Raw genomic sequence first — 16,445 nt, 5'->3', positions numbered from 1 at the left:
TGAAGTGACCAAAAGGTTGATTGTGTGAAGGCAGTGTTTCAATGACAAACTTGCTTGTTTCACAATTAAGCCCGGTTCATACTTCCTGCGAATTTGACGTGAATTTGACGTCGCAAACTATCCTTTCGCAGCGATATTCCCAAGTGTGTTGAACAGAGCTGAACTACTGCAAATATCGATGTGAATTTCTGTGATGTCAACACTCGCTGCGCATTCGCAGGAAGTATGAACTGGGCTTTACGGTTTCATCTAATTTCATCTCAGTTTCAGTAAACTGTACTTACCAAATGTAATGGTTCTTGTGCACACACTGTAATGGCAGCCATCTTGAATCCCATTAGATTGACCTTCGACCCATATGACCCTCCCTCTTCCCTCATCTATAGTGATAGCATGTAATGTTGCTTTCTGTGATGTGCAGACGTTAATGTTACCTAGGTGTACCCATCCACCAGTGTTAGAGTACAACCAAACTTTTAACACTCCATTGCTGTGAGCCTGTAGTGTAAAGGGATTCAAGTACAATTTAAAGGAACACGTTGCCTCGGATCGGTCGAGTTGGTCTCTGAAAAGCGTCTGTAACCATTTATTATAAAATGCATATGATTAGAAAGATATTTTAAAAGTAGAATGTAATGATCCACACAAGTATCACTCGAAATTGCGTGGTTTTCCTTTTACCTCGTCGACAACATATGCGTAAAATAACAAACCTGTGAAAATTTGAGCTCAATTGGTGGTCGAAGTTGCGAGTAAATAATGAAAGAAAAAACACCCTTGTCACACGAAGTTGTGCGCGTTCAGATGGTTGATTTTGAGACCTCAAATTCTAAATCTGAGGTCTTGAAATCAAATTCGTGGAAAATTACTTCTTTCGCGAAAACTATTTCTCTTCAGAGGGAGCCTTTTCTCACAATGTTTTATACCATCAACCTTTCCCCATTACTCGTCACCAAGTAAGGTTTTATGCTAATAATTATTTTGAGTAATTACCAATAGTGTCCACTGCCTTTAACTATAAGATTGTAAACAAAAATACAACCTAAATCATCACTTTTCTAGCGTCATCTCTGACCATGGTGCAAGTGACCAGCACACTACTCTATCACTTTTAACACAAAAATCAAAAGAGTACGCCCTGCATGCTGTAATATACCAGTAATACCAGCAGACATGACACAAATCCGCAAGTGACATAGGCCCTACATCCGTTTTATCACATCAATTGTTAATTTCCGGACAAACTTCAGTATAAACTTACTGGTACCAATAGTTCTAATTAGGTTCCAAGTTTGTCATTGTTTACCTAAAATGAATGTTTGTAGTGGAATCATTTTACAGAAATGTCACATTCCAATTATTGCCTCACAGCAAAGAACTGTTGGTTATTAGGAAAACAACATGCAATGATGTATTTTTTTTTCTGTTAAAGCCAGTGGACACTATTGGTAATTGTCAAAGACCAGTCTTCTCACTTGCTGTATCTCAACATATGCATAAAATAACAAACCTGTGAAAATTTGAGCTTGATTGGTCATCGGAGTTGCGAGATAACTATGAATGAAAAAAAAAACACCCTTGTCACACAAAGTTGTGTGCTTTCAGATGCTTAATTTCGGGACCTCAAATTCTAAACTTCTTTCTCGAAAACCACGTCACTTCAGAGGGAGCAGTTTCTCACAATGTTATATGCTATCAACCTCTCCCCATTACTCGTTACCAAGTAAGGTTTTATGCTGATAATTATTTTGAGTAATTACCATTAGTGTGCACTGTTTTTAAAAGAGACTTACAATGTAAACAGGTGCAGTCTTTCTCTTCAATGCACAAACGTCAATTATTTCTGATGTAGTCTGGTGAACAGTCAGAACTCTCTTATCTTTAGGCACCTGTGGGTATTCAAACAAACCAACACAACATCAATCCAATGAACACAAATTTCCAAGGCTCCCTAGACAATGCTTTAAAGACAATGGACACTATTGGCAATTGTCAAAGACCAGTCACCTCACTTGGTGTATCTCAACATATATGCATAATTTAATAAAATAACAAACCTGTGAAAATTTGAGCTCAATTGGTTGTTGAGGTTGCAAATAATAATGAAAGAAAAAACACCCATGTCACACTAAGTGCTGTTTATTCAGATGCTTGATTTCGTGATCGAGACCTCAAATCTAAATCTAAGGTCTTGAAATAAAATTTGTGGAAAATTACTTCTTTCTCGAAAACTATGGCACTTAAGAGGGAGCCGTTTCTCACAATGTTTTATTCTATCAACCTCTCCCCATTATCGTTACCAAGTAAGGTTTTATGCTAATAATTATTTTGAATAATTACCGACAGTGTCCACTGCCTTTAACCCCCCACATTTTTGTACTAAGAACATAATCGTCCAATGGTTTGCCTTCTTTGGCCTCATAGGCAGTGAGGACACCGCGGGGCTCTTCTTTGGCAGTGAGGGTGCTTTTTGCTTCTCTTTTTGAGAGAGTGACGTCATGTGCAAGGAATCAATTACTTTTATTCAAAAATTAAATGACATATTTCAGGCATGCAACTGTAACTTCTCCAAAAGAGAGGAAATTAAATAAAAATCAATGATTTTGTATAATATTTTTCCATTTTGAATGGTTAAACTGAAATTTAAAAAGAGGAAAAGTTGCATGCCTACATGTTTACCTTTTGATTGACAGGTGCTGTGTCAAATGCCTTCATTGCGAATCCATTGTTGAGAGAAAGGAACAGGTGTCCCGTGGTAGCCCATACAGATTGGACTTCATCATTTGGAGTATCACTGGATAATAACTCATCTAAATCCTGTGAGTAAAGTAAATCAGACATGAAAGTTATATTATTACATTCTGAATCTGAATTATGTAATAAATGAATGATAAAACCATTCTTTTATAGTGCATATCACCATGAGGTCCTTATGCGCTGTGAAAAGGAAATCAACAAGTCTCCTGACGATGACTAGAGCAAGCTAGTCGAAAACGTTGAGACCAACCCAAGAACCGACTCCGCGGTAGTACAGTTAATTACGATCGTATATATACATGTATACTAAACTTAAGTAGTAGTCCCAGCCTATTTCTATACCATCCGCCCGGGTTGTAGTTAAAAAGCAGGACAGTTCTATTTAGAACTGAGAAGTCTCCCAAACACCTGAACAATCTACTCCGTGGTAGTAGAATAAAGAAAGACAGTTCTCCAAGAACAAACTCTACCTGGCAAGTTGATACACACATATGTTGTTACCACAAACCAAATAATATATTGATACCTCACCATGCAATGCCTCAAATCCTATAAACAATTATTGTACAAAGAAAACAGAATTGTTTTAACCAGGTTTTGAATTGTTCTGATGTCTCAGCCTGTTTGACAACCTCTGGAAGACTGTTCCATAACTGAACTGCTGCATATTGGAAAGAGCGGGAACCATACGACTTGGTTTTGATAACTGGGGGAGTCAGCAGGGATTTGTTTGAAGATTTGATCGCAGATTTCTGGTTGTTTTGTGCTCCTGAACTAAGCTTTGAAGTAGGCAATACCATGAATACATTGTTAAGGCAGTCCGCAAAGCATCCTAAATGTAAACATCACACCAACTTTTTGGAGAGTAGGAAAAGAAGAAATTTAGGTTTTAGACGTGGGAGGAAAACACTGACATGTCGTGAAAACCCATGCAGTCAGGTAAGGACTGAAAAACTTTGTTAGTTCACAGAGCCGTGTTCTTTATGTCACATACAGGGTGCGTTCGATTAGCTTTCCTGTGTCCACCCCGCAGTGCTCACTCGGATGAGCCCTTGACAAGAGGTAATCGAACGATCACTCACCCTCTCGTCGTGACGTCATGCACCTGGGGCCAGCCCAAAGTGACCCACTCCGCAAGCAGGGCAATTGGGGCTGACCCAGGTGAGCCCCTGGAACGACTTAAATGCTATTTGAACGTACCTGGGGCAGACTGGGGTCGACTCAGGAAAGCTAATTGAATGCACCCATTGTAATACACTTATTTGACCATTCTTGACCAATCGGAGTTAGTATGTATTTCTTCTTTTTTAAATGTGATTAATAAAAATCAAAAAGTGTAAACATGTTTAGGATTATGGAGATCTTTGTTGTTTGTCATACTGGTTGTGATTGCTACTTATGTCAGAAAATAATTTGATGACAAAATATATTTAAAAATCTGGGTTATTATTTAAAACTTCCTGGGGGAAGTGAAACGCACAGTTTAAAGGATTTGGGTACTTTTTGTAACACAAAACACAATGTCCACAGATTGACATTAAACTTACACCATTTGAAGATAATGATAGTAGAAAGCTATACCTTAAAATGTTACTTGCTGAGGTGCTGTAGTATTTGAGAAATGAGTAAAACAATGTCACGAAAATACGTTTTACATGCTGAAATAGTTTTCGTCTTTTGAAACAAAAATTATTTTTGTGACTTGTCTTACTCATTTTCTAAAAAGCTACAACACCTCAGCAAGTAATATTTTTCATTAGCTTTTTACCATCATTATCTTCAAGTCGGTGTACATTGTGTTTTGTGTCCTACAAAAAGTAACAGACCCTTTAACTATCCCGGACGGCCACTTTACAAACAGCTCATTCGCAACAGCAAGGCCTGTTTACGGGGCCACTCCTGAATACTTGACCAATTAATTTTCCTTTTTAAAGACACTGGACACTATTGGTAATTGTCAAAGACCAGTCTTCTCACTTGGTGTATCTCAACATATGCATAAAAAAACAAATATGTGAAAATTTGAGCTTAATTGGTCGTCGAAGTTGCAAGAATGAAAGAAATAACATCCTTGTCACATCCACACGAAGTTGTGTGCGTTTAGATGGTTGATTTCGAGACCTCAAATTCTAAATCTGAGGTCTCCAAATCAAATTTGTGGAAAAATACTTCTTTTTCGAAAACTATGTCACCTCAGAGGGAGCTGTTTCTCACAATGTTTTATACCATCAACCTCTCCCCATTACTCGTTACAAAGTAAGGTTTTATGCCAATAATTATTTTGAGTAATTACCAATAGTGTCCACTGCCTTTAAATCTGCAAAAATCTCCTCTTCTAAGTTTGTTTTCCACAGCATTCACAGTCTTTTACACTATAGGTACGTAGCTGTATCTCAATCCTTTTTCACCCTAATTATTCTACATCCCATGCTACACAATCCTGCTAAATTGAACCACACCTGGGCCCAATTTCATAGAGCTGCTAAGCCCAAAAATTTGCCTAGCATGAAATTTCTTCCTTGATAAAAACAGGATTACCAACCAAATTTCCACGTGATTTTCAAGATAAGCAAACAACAGCTGAATACCAGTAACAAGCAGTAGGCAACAAGTGGAAATTTGGTTGATAATCCTGATTTTAATCAAGAAAGAAATTTCATGCTTAGCAAATTGTGTGCTTAGCAGAGCTATAAAATTGGGCCCTACTTCATTCCATGCACATTTAACTAAATAAGCAAGAACACAAAACACCAATGTTATAGAGCTTGCAGCAAGTTTATTGTCAATACTCCATTGTGTAGGTTTGAAACCTACTTCTTGATACAAGAATGTCGACTTTGAGTTTAAGGAGGTGTCATTTAGGCTTTACAACAAAAATAGGTTACATCAGTCATATTTAACAAACATTTGTGGGTAATTCTGCATTGTACAAACTGAACAAATCACAACTGAATCGACTCCAACGTCTACAAAACAATGCAGTAGAACTTTACATTATCCAACAAGAGTGTAAGCATTAGCTCACTTCTGAAACAACTGCACTGGCTCCCAATTGAACAGAGGATCAAATACAAAATCAGCTTGCTTGTGTTTCAAGCGATGAATGGTCAATCCCAGTCTTATATGTGATCTTGTGCAGCCATATGTTCCAACACGAGAAAATCTACGCTCTGCAGACAAATTTCTCCTTGAAGAACACAGGGCACGCAACTCTTGGAGAGAGCGTTCATTTCTAGTCGCAGCAGCAAAGATATGGAATGGTCTTCCACATTACGTCCGGGCAGCTGTCACAACTGATACATTCAAATCAGCACTCAAAACACATCTGTTCAACATCCACAAATGATAATAGCCTTTGACGAGCATAATGACTATAACTTTTTTTTTAAAGATATCGCGAGCAGTGCACCTGGAGCTCAGCTGACTACGGTGCAGATTTTTTGAGCAAGCACCATGAGCGCCTGCATTGGCGGATACCGGCGCTATACAAGACTTTGGTTATTATTATTATTTGAAATCCTGGATCCCTATGGGCAAATAAATCATACTGGTAATTGCTTTGCTCCGATACACTGTGCCTGATAGGTGGCAGAGGGTGTTCTTTTGCCTCATCAGTAAAGGGTACTTTTTGAGAAAGTGGCGTCATAATGCAAAGAATCGTCTACTTTCATTAAAAATTAAATGACATACATGTATTACCCCCACCAATTTTTCAATTTGTTATCCATTCTTTCAAAAGGAGGCCTAGGAGCTTTTCCTGAATCTAACGTGATGCTCTCCAACACGTGTAACCGTCCGTCTCATAAAACAATATTAGTGAATGCCTACCAGCAAATCTTTTTAGTGTAATAATTCGACCCTGTTAACACGGGTCCTCATGCAACAAATACATGTACATGTAGATATAAAATAAGTTTGAGGTGGGTTCAAACTGAAGAATTGGTGGCCCGTTTGATTTGAAATACTAAGCAGCCATCTTGGAAAAAAAAATAAATAATAATAATAAATAAAAAGGCTCTCATCCTCCTCTTTTTTGAAAAATCTGGATGATCAACTGGTATGTTTTATTTGGCCTTATTGAAAGCTGCAGGATGGAATATTTAATTGTTTCAATGCAACAAGGACATTCGGCAACAAGTATGTATCTCAAGTGAACATGCTCTCAGTTGTATTATACGGGGATCAATCAGAGTACGTTACCAGAACATGTACCAGTGTGCTGTATGATGTACACGTACTGTACAACAGTAGGCCCACATTAAATTTAGTACATTGTACATTTTTAAGTAATTTGTTGGCATAGGCTAATTCTTGCAGAACCATATTGCACCCCTCCTATAGTGCACATTTACATAGTGTCTGCAGAATAGGGAGCCTATTGTATATTACATAGAGTCACCATTCAAAACTAATAACATACATGTAATGCAGACCATTCACTAGGCATGCGTGGTTGCAACACTTTATCCCAAAAATGTGTTAGCACTACACTCGGGGAAGTACCGAGTATGCAGTGCTAACACACATCGGTGTATGGGTAAAAACTAAAATTAATAAGGGAATCAATGTGTGGTGAAGAGGTTTTCAACTAGTGGTTTAATCCCAACGAGGCCTGGTTCTTGATAATTTTACTGAGACAAAGTCGAGGTAAATTATAAAGAACCAAGCCTCGGCGGGTTTAAACCACTTGTTAAAGACTGATTCAACACACTTTGATTCCCATTCATAAACACCTTTTCGGTAAAAAACGTCATCACTTTTTTGTCAAAAAGTAAAATAAATGCAAAAATTATAATTGTTAAATGATTTCTTTCAACACAACACCCCTCCAGCTATGAAATGGTAAAGCCCTCCGCCGCCCTCGGGTAAACAACTCCTTATAAGAGAATGCTGTGCACGTCGCGCATATTGCGTGATGTGGCACATTGTTTCAGCCATTGCTCTCGACCAATAGGAATGAAGAACAGGTGCAAGGTCGCGTGTCACGCCCATGAATTAACACTTTTTACCGGTCATAAACAAAGGTTTATACACACCCACGTGACGCGCTCTCCACCAATAGGAATAGCGAAACTGTCTGAGGTATTTATGAATATTTATTTATAGTGTCCACCAAAATTAATAGTGTCCACTGCCTTTAACACTGACATCAACTGTTGCAGCAAGTTTGACCTTCAACTTCTAATCATACATCTTATCAGGTTTCTCTCCTCTAGCACCAAAGTCCAAAATGGCCAATCACAGGATGTTATGGGCCTACATTGTTGTACAGATGATATTGACTGTACACTAAATCCTGCACTACATTTTTTTAATTTAACAGTTTCATTGTAATTTTTTTCACACTTTGTTTGTATATTGACATTCATTATCTTGATTAAACAATGCCAAAATACTTGCCATACAGAATACTATAGACGAGTATCAAGTTTACAAGTTTGTATTTAGAAAGTTACTGAATAAAATTACTTGACACAGTCCAGAGTCAATTCCAATTTCAAACTTATAAATCCAGCGTCTCTATCCATTACACGTCTGCATGGAATGCTACACCAATGCCACCAATGCTTGTTTCCCACAGATCAAATCCTAGCTTAGCCACATCTTCCTTCACTTGTATCACCGTGTCTGGCACCGTGTCTGGCCTAATAAGGGTCAGGGTACACCCACCCCCACCCGCACCTGTTAGCTTTGAGTGGAGACCATGTTGAGAGGTTAGGGTACAGAGCTTTTCCAAAGAGGGGTGCGAAACCCCAAGAATCTCAAGAAACTTTTGATTCATGTCAATCAGTTCTTCCAGCGAGGAGTAAGGTGATTGGTCAGGATGAATCACACCCTGTTCTCTGATTGGATGAGATTCAACGCTCGTCTGTTTATCAGCTACTTCCTTTAAGGTCTTGTCAATCACAAGACTTTCAAGAACTAACTGGCATTTCTGGGCGATTTCTTCAATCGAATCGAACACAGGACCAATGATCGCCGGGTATTCGTCAAACTTCACTCTGACGCCCGCAACAAGAACTTTGGTACTGCGTGGGATCTTTGTGTTGATCAAAATGATCCGAAGGAGAGGTACGTTCTCCAGCGATTTGATTTGTTTTCCTTGGTAACGCAGAGCGCCACCGTATGTGCTGACGGCGTTATCGATACCAGAGGGATTTCCATGGATGATTCGTTCTGCTTCAAACGCCCATTGGTTGATAAGATCCAGGTCCTCCTGCTTCCAGGAGTTGCTTCCCTCTACAGGAATGATGCTACCAGCTTGAGTCAAGAAAGCCGCTGATAAACAAACTGAGAATGCGGCCGATGAGCCCAACCCAGCACCAGTTGGAAGCTCTGAGGTTATCTGAACCTCAATTGCAGGAAATCTGATCACATTATTAGATCCCAGAATGGCTACGTACAGATACAGCACCGCTAGAACAGCAAGGTCTTTAGCACTGCCCTCTTCAGAGATCTTTGTAAACTCTTTCATTTTATCAAACTGAGAGACAGTCGGTGGCCCAATATCAAGACTTGCTTCTCTTTTAAGAAACTCAACAAAGATTTCATTCAGGTCGTCTAACCTCCATTTTAGCTCCAGTCCGATGTCCGGCAGGGAAAAAGAGGCAGTGTCTTTGATGTTCGTCTGCGACAGCTTCAAGCGTGTTCTCAAGTTCAGGCTAGACGCTAGCGCCGTTTTCCCGTAGACAACAGCATGCTCTCCGTGAAGGATGACCTTCCCAGGTGCAGAAACACAGAATGGACGGTTCATCGTTGCTGTTCCAGACCCGGGTTGGAGTTGTTATCCGACAGTTACTATTTTAACAAGAAACGATAAAACCAAGACTGATGTGGGCTGATTAAATACTTTCTGATGTATATATTACACACACAAAATAAGTCTGTAAGTGACTGCAACAACTTCAAAGAAGGTCAATGCACAAGTAAAGTAAGTCACGTTCTGCACATGTACTGCACTGGAAATGTGTAGTGTAATCTGCACAGTGTCTGATTGTCTGTACAGATGAGCTCATTACAAAGTGTATTTTATATGGATGGACAGAATGTACATTGTACCCTTGTATATTTGTACCAGCAAAATAAAAATTCTGCTTTGTTCCTGGTACAATGCTTCAGAAATACACTTTACAGACTATCTGCTATGCTGTACGTACACAAGTGTACAGCGTGCACATTACACATCAGATGTACTGGTATACATGGTATATAACCATAGAGTTTTAAGAACTAGAGGGCGCACTGGTGATGCTGCTTGCACCAATGCGACGGGACCGCAAGGAGACAAGCGCGCCATTCTGTACGCGCGGTGAATATGAAGTACACATTGGAATTTGTGTTTATTGAACGCTGACGCGATGCCGTTTTGTCAACTTACAAAATGGACGCACAACACACGCTGAGCAACCCTGTTTTGTCAACTTACAAAATGGCTGCATGCGCGCATGACGGGTCGCGCATTAGGCCAGTGCGCCCTCTAGTTCTTATATAAAACTCTATCTATATGCTAGTAGTAATACTACCGGGGGTATACTTTACAGACTATATCATGCTATGTACATACACAAGTGTACATCGTGCACATTACACATCAGACGCACTGGTATCAACAGTGTACTATGTACATTTTATAATGTACGTATGGTGTTCCATTGTTAATGGTTTGTATTGTACACAGGGACAAATGTCATGGCTCTGATTGACATAAAATGAAAATGTGGTTTTTAATGTTACAATGTACCACAGAGCGGAGCAGTAAGCAGGTACTTTTATTGATGAAAACTTTTTTTTATGAAGCATTCATTGCTTTTCATTGCTTACGATCTGAGGCTAGAGCGGATATTTGGTGACTATTTATACTCATGTTATCAGAGAAATGGTGACCTCTAGCGACCTCCATACATGTTGTGTGTAGAGAATTCTATAAATTAACAGAGCAAGGACACTGGGCCCATACACATGTACATGATTGATGGTTAACCTGGAGAAAGAAATAGCCCCCCATGGCGTTTCACAGATAAAATGTAACAGGCAATTAAGTTCCAATGTTGCTTTATTTCATTGACACAGTCAGTAAATATAGATTTGCCGCATTACATAGTAGCCCCGAAGTGATATTAATTTAGGTAAGTATAGGGCATGGGTCTACAAACTGTGGTCACACCTCATTTCAAAGGGGTTGGGGGGGTCTTGTCTGAGTCAGGGTATATCTGTCTGCAACTGTTCCAAAATAATATATATTCTTTTACAGGATAATGTTAGAACAACCTTAAAAACTAACTAGCAAAAGGTGGAAGGGTCACTGAGGAAATGATTTACAAGAAAAATGAAAACAACAGTAACCATGATACACAACTGTGTTTTAATGAGAAATTAAATTTTAAAAAGATTCAAATTTTCAACCTGGGACATTTTTTACTCTTTCGCTGGGGGATCTGGTAAGTTTTTGTCTTTTTTCTTCAAATTATGGATAACTTTCCGTATGGCGCCACCACTTTTTCACTCATTTTTACAAAAAGGGATATATCAATCAGGTTAATAAGTTCCTATATTATTTTATATCGAATGAAAAAGTGGTGGCGCCATACGGAAACTTTTCCCAAATTATTTCCTCAATGGCGTTTTGAGTGATATTGTAGGATTCATGATACATTGAGGATCAAGTTCTTGTTTCTAGAATTTGTGTCATGATTTTCAAAAGTGGTAAATGTGGAGCAAATCTGCTGACTAGCTGTCGAAATTGTACGTTTTTAACCATTTCGCCCTGCACACATTGCGTTAGCTTCGTAACCCTGCCGTCGACAGGAGGGTTACATTATCGCAACTAGGATAAGTTTCCGTATGGCGCCACCACTTTTTCATCCGATATGAAATAATATAGTATCTAATTTACCTCAATGAGATATCCTTTTTTGTAAAAAATTAGTGAAAAAGTGGTGGCGCCATACGGACTGTTGTCCCTCAACTATTCTGTGTAATGCTTCTTCTTCTACACATGTTTTGGATAATTCTTATTCTTAAATAGACCTTATGCATTGACGTCATCCAGCCGCCATCTTTGAGGTCAAACGGTGACGAAACAAACGAAACGCACATAGATTGGCCAATGAACAACCTCCTTTTGACCTCAATGCGGGGGCGCCGTACTGAAATTACGTCATGTGCATAAGGTCTATTCTTTATTCTGACCACTAAACAATTACAAATACAAGCAGACAGTATGTAAAATAAATAGTATACAAAAGGTAATACAAAGCAAGAAGAACAACCCTATAAAATAATGTAAATGAGAACGCCAGGATCAACAAAAGTATAATAAACACTGTAGTGTAGCTCAAAGCCCGTTGATCCAGTCACATACAATACATTTAGTATTTACATAGGGAGGCAAACATATAATACTATAAATGAATGTATTAAAAGGATCCACAGAAACCCTAATGACGCTCTGCAGGTAGGAAAGTCCATACAGGAATAATATGGAAAATCAAACTGCTATGCCACGCCGGACACTGCCACGACGAGGCTTGGTTCCCCATCCACAGTTCTCTCTTTTCTTTTTTTTAAAGAAAACTAGTACTAGTGTGGTTGGGTTCGACTCTATGGTTCGACGACACTCCTCTTAATCTTATGACTAAAAATGTTTCGTAAATAAATATGCCTACCTTTTCTCGCTCAAATGGAAGCACGCTTTGCACAGATGAAACAGTGAACATTATAACTGTTTTTCGATTTAAACAGCAGTCATTTTCAACGAGAAAACTTTCAGAGATTTGGCCAGTGTTGTTGCAAGATTGTCTTCAATGTCGACGAGACGTGTTATTGCATGCACTCCCCATTTGTACACAAGCATCGAGAAGAGTGCGTACTGCATGCTGTACATGAATGGTGAGGTAATGGCTACCCAGGTAAATGTGCATATCAACGTGCGTGTGTGTAGCTAGTCTTGGTGCAAGACGTTTCTCGTTTCCTTATCACGCACACCGCGGCCAATTCACCGACAGCGCGCGCAACGACTCACCTGACTTATAGTCCACTCACCGCCGCGGCTCCGGCGCGGTGAGTGGACTTATAAGTCAGGTGAGTCGTTGCGCGCGCTGTCAGTGAATTGGCCGCGGTGTGTGTGAAAAGGAAACGAGAAACGTCTTGCACCAAGACTAGTGTGTAGCATGTTGTGATAATATGCGGCATGCCAAAGGTCATCCAGGGGTGCCCTACCGCCGCCGCGCCAACCCCGACCCCACGACCATAGACCTTATTGCAGATAGCAATTTTGAACAACTGCGCATGTGCGCGCAAAGGACTGTGGGAAAAATTTGGCACCTCGCTCAAAAAAGTAAACAACGTTCAACGTTCGTACACGATCGATCGGTTTGCAAAATGGATGTGACAGGAGTGACCGAGAAAGAGCTGGTTGATAGAATAAATAGTTCTGGCATAGACAAACTAAGGTAATCTTTAGCTAAAGTGAATGTGACAAGACACAGTAGTTAAAGACAAACTCCAAAGGCGACATTTTTTCGCGATAAAATTACTGTTTTTAGGTTTGCCCGTCTACGTCTGTAGGGCGTCGGAAGACTGACATTGACAAGGTCAATGGCCAGAAGTTGCAACACGGATCAGTGACCCTCCCGCAACCATCAGTCACCCTCGAAGGATCGGAAATAACAACCAAAACTTCCCACCAGTGACTCCGATTTGTGCTGATAAATACTTCGACAAAAGCATGGACGACCTCCATGACAAAAGTAAGACATTTTTTCTGTTACAAAACAGAGAAACATTGCCAAGGTCATGATGATCGAGGACTGTCATGACTGTTTTACAAAAAATAAAAACATTTCTTATTCCTAGTCTAGATAGAGTCTAGATATAGCTCTATGGATAAAGCCCATCAATGGTTACATTGTCTTGATTCGATTGTATCTGTAATACTGATCAGCAATGACGTGGACGTAAATAGAATAGCTTTCAATCATGGTAGTTGTACATTTTTAAAACTTTATGTGGCAGATGATACTTTTTCCTTATTTCTCACACCATCAACTTTTTAGGTCTACCACTGATATGGTTCAAAATTAAAGTGACCAAAAGTGACTAAGTAATTGTGGTTTATGTTTATATTTATTAATATAAATCTATTTCTACCTCCATGGTTATACCGTAGATCATGACATGACAAGTACGACAAGGTTCTGGTGTAGGTCCTAGCATACTTCTAGTTTCTAGAACTTAGAAGTAGTCCTAGCATAAACATGTTTTTATCAAGGGTTCAGTTTATACAAGTTTGATGTACACGTATTGTACGAACATGATTCTGTGCATAATATAATTACATACTTTGTGCTTTGTTTTGTGCATGTATTACAAAAATGATACTTTTAGTACACTGTACCATAAAGCATCAAGTTGTAAGCTTTATTGTTAGACCCTACTGGTACTGTAATAATGGTATGTTTGTTATGCCTATAATTTTATCATATGATATGAGACTATGAGTTTTTGTAGGTTTGTAATTCGAAAAGCAAGGACTAGGTCACATGAGCGAAACCCTTCTTAAGGTAGGAATTTGAAAAAAGAATATAATTTCTTTTTAATTTTTGTTTTCAAATAAGTTTGATTTATTCAACAACAAAAATAGATTCTGCATTGGGCATCCTCAAAAAATAAATCCTTTTGGTTTTACTTGGAAATTGTTACCATTTAACTTTATTATTTTGGGGGCAACTATCCCAATTAATACATTTTTGATTCTAAACGATTCTAAACTCATTATACTGATAGGTCTCATTTTGTAGTTTAAGTGGGTGAAAAGTCATTTCAAACCTTGCCATCAAAGAAGAAGTATTGTGAGCACTTAAATGTGATTCTCTGCAAACTCTGCATCTTAAAAATTTGGATTTAAATTAACAAGTAAGTTGACTGGCACTGTGGTCAGGTGGTTCAGGGCCCACTAATAATGGCTTCAGTACTGCCAGAGGCAAATTGTAATGTATTAAGCTGTCTCATGACTTCACAAAGCCAACATTAAAACAATTGATATTTATTAAGCTGCAGCCACCTTTGGCAAACACGGCATGCATGTCAGAGTCCTTGTTCACAAAAAGACTCTAGAAGAGGGATCAGACTATCTTCTACACCCACAGGTTGGAATGGAATCTAAAGATGACAGTGCCATGATAAAACTGCAGCTTTGTATAAAACCTGTGACAAATTCTTGTTTGTGAATGCTATATCATGCATGTTGTGAGTTTAACTCCCGGGGTTGGTGTGAAAACAATTGTTCACAATCTAACCAGCATCTGTAATTATGTGACCCATTTTATGGTGAGAGTTTAAAGGTTTCATTGATAACTGTGGGTACACATAATTTAACTCTTGCTGAAAATAAATCCAAACCTGTCACACTTTTTGTTCAATATATTTGTTTACAAACACTTTTTTATTTTATAATTTCCATCCTTTAATTTTTTTCTTCAAATATTTAAATTGGTAATATTAACTTTATAACACACTTGGTATTTTCATGGCCCCTTAAAAACACTTACATTGCAGTTTACTTCACTCAATTATTATCTACCCTTGTTTGCCTCAGGTATTGTTCATGTTGACTGTACTGAGGCGGTTAACTACAACCCTCTAGATCTTTGCAATTGCAACCCTTGGTATTATTTAAATCTTTGCATTATGAAGTATTATTGTATGATTTAAGTAACCAGAATAAATGAAGCTTTAAACTCTTCAAGACAGTGGAAATGGACGTTTGGACAGTGTTATTGTTTGTATTGTATTGTATTATTCTACTTTCTCTGAGAATTGTAGCCTACAACCGCAGGACGCCACGCACAGCATATTAAGAAGCATTTGCGATACCTTCGCTTGCGTCACAGTTCACTCTGCAATTAACATTTATCTTTTCATCGCCAATTTACGTGTCATCAGTCAAAAATGGCCTCAAGAGCATGAAGACACACATACACACACACAGCCTTTAGTCAATTCAGAAGATGGTCAATGAGCTCTCCTGCAGCAAAAGAAGTAGGATGTGGTTGGTCGAGTCCACAAAACAACAGTAGATCACATCTTTGGAGTGAACACAGAACTGGGAGAATAACTGCTTCCAATATGAGTCCTGTCACGAAGCATGTTGATGCACAAGTAATTATCTGAAAGATAAAGCAGACAAAAACTAAGGGAATAAATGAGTGGTTACAAGTTCTTAAAAAGGCGTTTAAAACAGGCAGGGTCGTGGTCGTTCAGCCCTTGTTTCCTCTTTTACGTATCTTATTTGATGACCTGACATGTGTTGCATTTTAATGACTGAGGTGCAAGACGTTTCTTGTTTTGCTTTCACACCCAGCGCGGCCAACTCACAAACATCACCCGTATCGGTGAAACATCTAGCACCAAGACCAGCACATATTATGCATCTAAACATATCCAAAACAACCGGTTATAAACAGCTCCAGCTGGTCTTTATCACTCGTTAACTTTAAACACCCTGACCCCACGTGAAGCGCTCTCCACCACAACAGGAATGCAGATAGCGAAACTGATTGAGGCATTTATGAATGATCTTTTGCCTTGTAAATCATAACCAAACACTCTGCCCTGAAAGTCAGTCAAGACTAATATGACTATGAGCTAATTAATGAGCAGTATCATTATCAGAATATTGATATTATATT

The 16,445-nt window shown here is 38.8% G+C and overlaps 2 protein-coding genes across 2 annotated transcripts in view; both read right to left on the bottom strand.

The window, feature by feature from the left end:
• LOC117301550 overlaps positions 1 to 12,613 on the bottom strand; it is a 30,505-nt gene extending 17,892 nt beyond the window's left edge. Inside the window, exons 1-4 of the mRNA XM_033785580.1 lie at positions 12,423 to 12,613; positions 2,680 to 2,817; positions 1,794 to 1,889; positions 285 to 498 (exon numbers count right to left, since the gene is read on the bottom strand). Of these exons, the coding sequence (XP_033641471.1) occupies positions 285 to 498; positions 1,794 to 1,889; positions 2,680 to 2,817; positions 12,423 to 12,473 (499 nt within the window). The 5' untranslated portion in view covers positions 12,474 to 12,613. The remainder of the gene's footprint in view (positions 1 to 284; positions 499 to 1,793; positions 1,890 to 2,679; positions 2,818 to 12,422) is intronic.
• Positions 8,135 to 10,002, bottom strand: LOC117301551 (mevalonate kinase-like). Its single transcript, XM_033785581.1, has one exon. It carries the CDS (start codon positions 9,509 to 9,511, stop codon positions 8,285 to 8,287), a length of 1,227 nt encoding a protein of 408 aa, XP_033641472.1. The 5' UTR covers positions 9,512 to 10,002; the 3' UTR covers positions 8,135 to 8,284.
• Positions 12,614 to 16,445: the final 3,832 nt, after the last annotated feature.

Source organism: Asterias rubens, chromosome 17 (genome assembly GCF_902459465.1).
Source record: "Asterias rubens chromosome 17, eAstRub1.3, whole genome shotgun sequence".
NCBI classification, from domain to species: domain Eukaryota; kingdom Metazoa; phylum Echinodermata; class Asteroidea; order Forcipulatida; family Asteriidae; genus Asterias; species Asterias rubens.
The sequence above is the reverse complement of the archived record's forward strand: the minus strand, read 5'-3'. Positions and strand labels throughout refer to the sequence as shown.

What these genes read in the sequence shown, in the direction of transcription:
- LOC117301551 (XM_033785581.1), bottom strand. Translation starts at nt 9,511, where the DNA reads ATGAACCGTCCATTCTGTGTTTCTGCACCTGGGAAGGTCATCCTTCAC.